The following is a 9,667-nucleotide window of genomic DNA, read 5'->3' as shown; positions in this document are numbered from 1 at the left end:
AAAGTGAAGCCAATGCAGAAGTGCCTTAAACCTGGATTCTGTCTAATGTCCAGCAGGGGGCGACTCCTCTGGTTGTATAGAAGTCCCTGAGAAAATGACTCAGTAAACATTACCTCAGTAAACATTGTAAACATGAGTTTATGGTCTCAATCTCTAGTTTCAAGTATTCTTCAATACAGCATGATGTTCATTTAGTACATTATGGTCCATTTAGAGTCACACAGACCATAAAGCAGGGGATGCTTTAGGGCGGGGCTACGGCTTGCTTCTAGAAAACTTCCACTAAACTTTATAAGATGGCAGATATGTTTAAAAAACCTACCGTGTATTTCCTCCACTGGCCCACCATCTGCTCCTCGGTCCGGTCATTGCGATCCCTAGCCTCGCGGCCCTCCTCCAGTTCCTGGTCTAGCTCCTGCAGCAGCACCCTGAGCTGGCCGATGTCTTCTTCCAGCCGCTGGCATCTGGCCATGTACTGACTGTGGGAGTCCAGGCTGGAGCGCAGGCCCTCCTCAGACTCACACAGGCCCTGCCTCAGCCTCTGCCAGCCCAGCCTCAGCTCCTCGGCCTCCTCCATCACCATCTCCGCCCCAGAGGGAGAGGTGTTGCCCCTCACTGCCTCCGCCACTCCCTCGATATGCTGCAGGGTCTTCTCCTCGCCGGCTACACTGTCATCCAGAGCCTGACACGGGGGCAGAAGAAGAAGCATTACCATTCATGTGTTGGCTTGGATTCCAAAGGTACAGGTGGAAAAAATATATTCAACTTGGTTTCAAATCATAAGAAGTATTTCTCTGTAACATGAAATACTTGTGACCACTAAGATTCTTACAAAAATATAGGCTAGTCATTAAAAAGGCCAGGTAAAAAAGTCTGCCACTACCTGGCGGGGGCACAGGCAAGAAATGAAATAAAAAGGGCACCAGCTGCATGCTTTGGGGAACCAGAGCGCACAACGTTTTCTGACCTATAGGGCATCACGTTTTCTCCGTTTAACGGCAGCCATTAGAGCGCTGAATCTAGTTTTCTCAACTGGAAGGATCATCAAACATCATGAAAATGGAGTTTTTCAGAAGGACAACTATATCCATAGTTAGTAACTTGGCGAAAGGGAATTTCAAAATGTTAAACTTGAAGGAGCAATAAAAGACATTCAGAGCATCAATATGGCAGCAAACCACTGTTGTCTATGTAAAGACATAGTGGAGCAGAGAATGAAGTCACTCTCCCTCTGTGTATGTTATGATCAGACCTTCTCCTTGCTTTCTTTACACAGCTGGCCGGTCGTGCGTGCTTTCAGTGCACGTGAGCGTTCCCCACTGGTTAGCTCAGTCAGCACTGTTAGCCTTTTTAGCACTGTTAGTTACAAGCCGCCGACTTAGGCGTCGCCATGTTGAGAGCCGCTGAGAGGCAATCGAAATCTCGAATTATGCACCCTGGACATAAACTATTTGAGCCCCTTCCATCTGGCAGGAGGCTGCGGTCCATCAGGACCAAGACCTACCACCACATGAACAGTTAAGCTCATCAACAAAGCCCGGGACCCCCACTGACTGACATCCCCAGGACATTTTCTTACCGGTCACTTTCCTGCACATTCCCTCCCTGTTTCTTTATTTAAACACACTCGACACTTTTACATTACACTTCATCATACTTGTTTATAGTACTGTTATCTGTTTGTTGTTCACTTTGTTTGATATTCTTTTATATTCTATTGTAAATTTGAATGTTTTTATTTCTCACACTGTTGTTGATTGTTTAATGTTATGCACCACCCGCCATGACAAACTCCTTGTATGTGCAACATACGTTGGCAATAAACGGTTTCTGACTGTGATTTAAAGCTAACTTTGGTACGGTACAATAAAAAGGCAACATTTATCTTTAATATTGTACATGGTCCCTTACAAATAAAATAAACAAAATGTGTTGTATTTAAAAGACATTTTAATCAATATATTCATGACATGTTTTATTTTTTATCTATGATATTTATGAACTGGTCAATTAATTCATGATTTTAATTAAACAATAAAAAAGTGTATACTTCTTCCCCCGGAGACTCCATGACAGTCAGTAAGATCACACTGAAGGAAACACTCTAATCATCCCAGCTTTAGTAAACTGTGCAGTTGCAGTGGAATTACACAGTATTTGGATTCATATTTTGAATACTGCAGTGATATATTTCTAATGACATAGATAAATAGACCACACTTATTGTACCCCTCCATTTATGTTTTTTTAATGTCTTCACCATGAGGATAGTTGTACCTACTTTTCATTTGGTTGGTACTTTTAGTTCATGAAAGTAAATTTTACACAGCTGAGAATATTTATTCAAACTATTACCCTTTGTATATTGAACATTAGAAAGACAGGTTTGTTTATTCAGTCTCACTTGTAAGGCTCTGAGCTTGTTCTCGGAGGTATCCTCCCTCTCCATTAGATCAGTGAGCTCCTTGGTTTTTGCCAGCAGCCAGGACTGGAACCTCTGGACGCAGCCTTGGTATGTCTGGTGCTCCTCAGCCATCTTCCGAAGCAGCGACAGACGCTCCTAGCACAGCAGGAGACATTTTAGTGGCGCACTGTTCAAAAATGAACGGAGACCTTTCAACACACATTACAGACTTCACATTTGGGTATCTGAGCGAGGAGCATGAATATGAATTTGTATTCTCCTGTGAGACTGAGAGCTGTTGTCTGTTACTACATAACACTTGAGAGCACGTTGACATTTTAGATACGAACACAGAGACTAACCAGGAAGAGCCAGTTCACAGGTAGGAGGTGCTTCCACAAAGGGTTACCCCGTGAAACACAGCAACGTTCCCATTTGGAGTCAAAAGTAGGGATTTGCCAGCAGACTGGTGTGTTCAAGTGAATGCATGATGTAGGTTTGATTTGAAAGAGCTGTCTGAAAAAGGAAGAGGAAGAGCCGTCTCATTGTGTGGCAGCTGGCATGTATTTGATAATGTTGACTAATCCAGCAATATCTCTACTCTGAATGAAATTGAATAAACAGTAAACTGTTCGCTCCCTTAGCAGATTCAATATAGACACAGAATGAATATCAAATGTATCATACATGTATCGCTCATACAAAGAGTAAAGTACAGAAGTGAACATGAATTACAGTTTGAAATGCTTGTTGTAGATGTAAATTAAGCCAAGGGATCACTGATTTGTGGGCACATACTGTACACTCACTTTGATTCAAACATAATGCAAATCCCACAAACAGACTCACACATACAGTCAACTACACAGCCTCCCCCACAGCATCATCATGAAAAAACATGTCATCCTTTGAACCTCACCGCCACAATTCCTGTTCCCTTCCATCCCTCGCAAAACATAGTCAACAATATGTACTGTAAATGTGTATATGGGTGTGTGTGTGTGTGTGTGTGTGTGTGTGGTGGTGGAAGCAAAGAATGAGAGCCAAACAAAAACCACTGGAATTTCATCTGCAAGTGATTATCAAGCTCCGTGCTTCCTGCTACAAAGACGCAGTTCCTCATTCCACATGCTTTCACTGCATGGTTCATTCTCTTTTTCTTTCTACGAGTGTGTTTACTTTATTCATTTACTTGTCTTCTCTCCTCATGTGCTTAAAGTATTATTCCACACACATTGTACCAGCTGACCTGTGTGCATTTTTTACATAAACCACAAGCTTTGCATTAGCATGAGCAGAGCTGCCACAGACTGGGTGCAAGGCTCTGACCCAACTTGTGCAAGAGTGCAAGACCCTGATCACTGATATGCACGAACATTAAGCCACGAGAACGACTTAGTTGAGTCCAGGTCAAGTCCAAGATCAGGTGCAGTTCAGTCTGAGGCAAGACTAAATCAAAAGGCAAGACCGGAGACGAAGTCCTGTTCAAGACATAAGCTCGAGCACACAGCTTGGATGTCAGCTCATTTCGGTTAATGCAGGCAAGATGCATAATAGATAACAGACTAGTTGTAACAAAGGTATAAATAGCAAACGTGGCAAAGTTAAAAGTAGATTACTGGCCCATAATAAAATACTCATTTGCATACTCGTTACTCCACAGCAGCCATCAGCGAGACGTGAACAAATTAGAACTTGGTTCCAGGCGTTGAAGCAAAGTCAAGCAAAATAACCACGGCTGGGCCATATGGTGAAATTTTCCAACCGGCAACCACCAACAACTGGCAAGTGGTGATATATTCATGCAGGTGTGTGTGTGACGGGCTCCACACATGAAAACACAGACAGTCGGGAACATCTCTAGTCTGCTGTCATGTTTACATTTAAATAAATGGCAGTACTGTAGGAGATGGACTCACGATGCATGAAAGTCACTTTCCTTGTTTGATTTGCAGCAAACATAGCAATGCCACTGCGGCTACATCTCTCTCACATCTGTTGGCTCTGAGCATATGCACACCTTCCATGTAGGTATGCAATAGGATGTACTGCGGTAGACCTCACCTCAGCTCTGTCTCTGACATCGTTGTAGGCCTCCTGCAGCCTCTCCTGGGCCTGGGGCTCCACGCTGGGGTCCTGGGTTCTGTTGTGCAGTGCGGCGGCCTCGTCCAGCAGCCTCTCCAGGAGCACCGCCTGGCTGTGGATGTCGCTCACCACCACCCTCTGCTGGTCCATCTGCCAGAGCTTCTCCTTCACCCCCAGCTGCAGCTCCACCACGACATCCAGGCCGCGCTGCCGGCTCGTCAGCCACAGCTCAAACTCCTCGTAGGCCTTCAAGTACTCGCCCCAGTGGAGCCACACCCACTCTATGCGACTGGGTGTGAGGTGAGACACATGAAGAAGAGTTAGCCTGTAGCACGGAAACATGGCACCCACCGTCCCATTGCCCCGCAGGTAAACACTGTTAGCTCTGTCACCAATGTTACCTTTGCTTGCACTGTGAGTGGTAATAGCGCCGTTGGCTCAGCCATCGCTATGTTGAGCCGTGTGGAGGCAATAAATATGATCTATTTTTCTAATTTAGCAACTTTAAAGACAATAGTAGTTTAAGTAACATTAAAACACTACTAAAAGCCCCCAGCTATTTGTCATGTAGCGTCAGATGTTGTGCAAACCAGATGTGTCAACAACTGCACAGTGATAACTGCCTGATAACATACTACTCCAATTTAGCTAGAGAAATGAATATACAGTATACACAAGATGCTTAAAATAGAGTCTGGTTGTCATTTCAAGTCCTGCTAAAACTTCCAGAATTAGTGCTGAAAGAATTAATTATCAATGAATTAAGTCATTCATCAAGAAAATTGGCAAATATCCAATAATATATCACAAAATATCCAAAACAAGTTACTTCTAATATGTCGCTTTGGGAAAGTGATGGCCATTTTTCACTATCATTTGACATTTTGTAGCTTTACAACATGCAAGTGTCCATGATAGCACATAAATCCTTCAGAGGTAAGGCAGTGAAATGTAAAGAACCCCAAACAACGATCTAGACAATATTTGGGGAGGCCCCGCAGTTTAGTCAGATACTGCAGGTACTGTAGTACTGTAGCATGTTGATACCAAATCCAGCTTTTAAAGGCATTTGAAACTTTTAATGCTCTATGCACATTTGATGGTTCAGGTGTGGAACAATTACCTGAAAACACACATCTGAAGCGACTCAAAACAGATCATCAATAGCTTAACTGTGAATGCAGCCAAAGGAGACCTCAGACCTCGGGTGCGTCAAATACCTACGAATCACGACACACACACAGTCCACCTGAGGTCTGCAGTGAGTAGGGCAGCACCTGTGACAGTGGATGATATAGGTGCTGGTCTCCTCCCACAGGCTTTTCAGGTCTTTGAGCTTAGCGTGGGTGTGGTTTCTCAGCTCTTCGTCTCCGCTCTGCAAAAGGTTCTCAGCTGCCACCAGCGCCATGTCCATCTTCACACGACCCTCATGCTGCGAGTGATGGATCTTCTACACATTCAGCAGAGCACAACATAAAAAGCATCATCAAACCTCTCATGTGGTAAAGTGACTGGGAGCTTATTAGAATGTGATGATTGGTAGCAGCTTTCTCTCACAACGTGTATCATTACTGCTAATACTTCTCAAAATGAAGACCACATTTCCCATGAACCCCAGTACTTATCTGTCACTCTTCCTGCCTAGCATCTTTGACACTAGAGAACACTTATCATTTTCATCATGTATGCTGCACACATTTCTCTTAAAGAAGACCTTAAAGAAGTGTCATCTTCTATGAGCCAAAGAAATCCCACTTCATAATTAATATTTGAGATGTCACTTTTTGCATTAAAGGCCAAGGGAATACCAAACAATAAAGAAATCCAGATGTGAATATAAACAGTTCCTAGATGACTGAAAATGAGACATTATACACCTAGGAGCATTATTTCCAACATGTTTTGTGTTATTTTGTTACATTACTCACTGTAACCAAGAAACTACAATACTTTCAATTTACAAAATCTGTTTATTTATTTCAATTGTCAGACCTTTTAAAGATTACATATAAGTATATTGAAGTATTGTATTCAGCATTGTTTTATTCACCTTCTCATGACTGAGGACAGTATCACATGATTTCTGAATTTGCTTGTATATCTACAATGTAAGTAGACATTGGTCGCTAATAAAGGATCCTGCTCAAAGACCACAAACACTGGAGTCTACTGACAGAGTACTAAAGTGGCAGCAGGGGTCAGAAGTGAAGGGTCAGGAAGTATTTCACCTCCGTCTCCCTGAGTCGGCCCTCCAGGGCATCACGGGGTCCCTGGGTGTTGTCATTGGCCTTCAGCCTCTCCTGGATGGCCCGCATCCAGGAGAGGGCCGCTTCCAGGCTCTCCATGAACTCCTGCTGCTCCTGCTGTGTCATGGCCAGTCCTTGGACTGAAGAGAAGAACAGAAGTAAGCTTCTGTGTCAGCAGGCAAGTAAAGTTAAAGGAGAACTCCACCAATTACATTTTGAAGGAAAAACGTATTTTGAATTTCTTAACAAAAAGCCTGTGTTAGAAACTGGGAGCGTGGAATTTGAAAAGACATTGATGTTGACAAATTAGGCAGGGCCTAATAAAGAGTTCATAGTAGCATCATGGGACATGTAGGATCCAGTGTTAAGTGGAGCTTGTCCTATACCAGGGAAGAACAATGTGAACACATATGGATTGAAGCAGGATATTTCATTCCATAAAACATACTTAGAACCATTCATTACAGCCCTAGTTCTGCATATGATTTGGATTGTGATATTGAAGACAAGATAATAGCCTGATGTTGAACATACCATGATGCAGTGATATTGTTGCACCAAGCACACACAGACTTTGAAATAGGAGCATAGTTTGAATAGAGGAGACATTGCTATTAAATAGATTGATTTTAATATTTTGATATCTTGAATGCGAAGTTTACACTATTTCATTCTTTTTAAAAATCTGCCTCTCGCGTGTTCCCCAACTCGTACTACTGAAAAAAGCAACTCTCTCTCTCTCACTAGAAATCATAAGAAGAATTTTACAAAACTGTAGTTTGTGTGATTAAAAACCAGCAGGCACACTTTTTTGTGACTGGTCATGCAACTCTACCACACAGTCTGGAAACCCCTGACCTAAGGCATGTATTTGTGTCCATCTCCTGTGTATACTGGATATTATATTTCATACTTTTGGAAGAAATTGAAATAACTTGTCCTCTCTCTTGTTATGTGCATTTTCAAGAACATGGTAATGGCACAATTCCAGGACTTCCTGACTGCATTGAGAGCAGTAAGATGAAACTCAGTGTGCCTCAGGACAGGCTGGAAGGAACCCCTTTGAGAGAGAACTGGCAGAGGTAAGGCTAGTAAAGAGTCTGCAGTCAGATGTATGGGAGGAGCCCGAAGAGGCACCGCATCATTTCTTAGAGGGAAAATAAAACATTTTCCTCATGACTCATCTCTCCCAGCACCACGACATTCCTTCTGTCTGCTTGTTTTGCCTCAGACTCTTGAAACTTGGTCATATGAGGAACTCCTTGTTCTCAGTGAAACACAACAAAACAGTTCTTTATACTTCAAAATCAAAATGTCTCATGCTAATACTTTCTAGTTGTTTTTTTAATGTTTTCATTTTTAATAGTCTAGTTTAAATCGTATTCTCTTTTGGAATTCATGAGCACCAATACATAACTTCTAGCTACTTACCTTTCTCTTTGTCACACTCTAGTTCTCTTTCTCTTTAGTTTGAACAAACTCACACCAAATGGGCTACATGTTTGTAACACCTGTATAAACAGAAGAAAAGCTGTAAACAGCTTACAGTCCTCTCCATTTGAAAAGAGTAAAGTTATCTTTGGTTGAATTGTAGCGACGTTGCAGTCTGTTTAGGCACAGTGAAGCCCCTCCCCCCTCAGTTTGACAGCTCGTGCAGTAAACTCGCGCATTAACACAAACCTTAATCCAGTTCCCTCACATGTGCCACCGTCAGCGGTCATATTCACTCTGTTTGCTTGTCATGCAAACTGCGGTTACCGTGCTCGTTTTTCACGGAAGTCTAATAGTTTAAACATGGAACTTCAGTCTGTTATTAACGACCTATATGCGATGCTAATTTAAGGCTGAAGAGTCAACGTAACTGGTTTACGGTGAATATGCCAAAAGACAACAGACCGGTCTATGCCACAGACCCGTATCTCCACAGCTCATTATAGTCCAGTAACTTAATATAAGCACGAGAGGCTCCACGGAGTTGCCACGTTCGTAGATAGAAAGGCCTATCGTTAAGCTAGCCGAACAACGGTGCAGTTCTATTAGTCAAGTACGGTTTGATAGGAATAAAAACACTTACGGCTTTGTGTTCATCAGGTGAGAGCTTCCTCTACAGTGAACGCTGTCCTGCTGTGTTGTGTACAGTGAAGTTATGGCACAGGAAGTAGAGCCGAGGCACTGGGGGCTGGAGTCAGCGCACACTTTCATGCTGCCTTCAATGACTCCTTGTAAAATATAGAATGACCCGACATTACAACAGAAACAACCTTCGTTTATTACTAAAAAAAATCTTTCAGTGTACGGGGAAAGAGCAACGTACATAGAAATGGACTAAACACAGTACAATGCGTTTTACGTGCAATAAAAATAACAACAATTTAACAATAACACTGAAGTGATGCACTTTCGCTTCCTGAAAGAATGAAACAAGGGCGCTGTGGGTGTACATTACTGTAACACTGCAAGTAATGCATTACAAGGTACGTTATTATCCTTTTTAAAAAACTAAATATGATGATAAATAAATAATCAAAGAAGTACTTTAAAAATATATAGCTCCTTTAGGCTATAGTACTCAGACATTCTGGGCTACCCTAAGGTATGGTATTTTCCAATTATTGGGGGATTTCACATGTTTTACCACAAATTATTCTTATTAAGGATTTATAAATACATAGAAGGATTCATATTTTTCCTGTCATGTATTGTGAATTGCTGGATGTATTCCCCTAAAACAATGTCCCTTACAGGCACAAGTCAATAATAGCTATTAAAGAAGCTTCCTCCAAAATGATAGATATATACATATATATATATACATATATATACATATATATATACATATATATACATATATACATATATACATATATATACATATATATATATATATATATATATACATATATATATATATACATATATATACATATATATA

The 9,667-nt window shown here is 41.7% G+C and overlaps 1 protein-coding gene across 1 annotated transcript; it reads right to left on the bottom strand.

Moving 5' to 3' along the window:
* Positions 1-209: 209 nt before the first annotated feature.
* On the bottom strand, positions 210-8,975 carry syne3 (spectrin repeat containing, nuclear envelope family member 3). Its single transcript, XM_031875862.1, has 6 exons — positions 8,810-8,975; positions 6,718-6,875; positions 5,767-5,939; positions 4,469-4,778; positions 2,405-2,560; positions 210-682 (listed from the first exon to the last, which is right to left on the bottom strand). The coding sequence occupies exons 2-6, from the start codon at positions 6,859-6,861 to the stop codon at positions 290-292; spliced, it is 1,176 nt and encodes a 391-aa protein (XP_031731722.1). The 5' UTR covers positions 6,862-6,875; positions 8,810-8,975; the 3' UTR covers positions 210-289.
* Between the last annotated feature and the right edge of the window lie 692 nt (positions 8,976-9,667).

Source organism: Anarrhichthys ocellatus, unplaced genomic scaffold, assembly GCF_004355925.1.
Source record: "Anarrhichthys ocellatus isolate YVR2014 unplaced genomic scaffold, GSC_Weel_1.0 scaffold98, whole genome shotgun sequence".
Lineage (NCBI taxonomy): Eukaryota > Metazoa > Chordata > Actinopteri > Perciformes > Anarhichadidae > Anarrhichthys > Anarrhichthys ocellatus.
The sequence above is the reverse complement of the archived record's forward strand: the minus strand, read 5'-3'. Positions and strand labels throughout refer to the sequence as shown.

Coding starts and splice junctions, on each gene's coding strand:
- syne3 (XM_031875862.1), bottom strand. CDS start 6,861: ATGACACAGCAGGAGCAGCAGGAGTTCATGGAGAGCCTGGAAGCGGCC. Junction 4,779..5,766: donor TATATCATCCACTGTCACAG/GTGCTGCCCTAC, acceptor CCTCACACCCAG/TCGCATAGAGTGGGTGTGGC. Junction 2,561..4,468: donor ATGTCAGAGACAGAGCTGAG/GTGAGGTCTACC, acceptor CTGCTGTGCTAG/GAGCGTCTGTCGCTGCTTCG.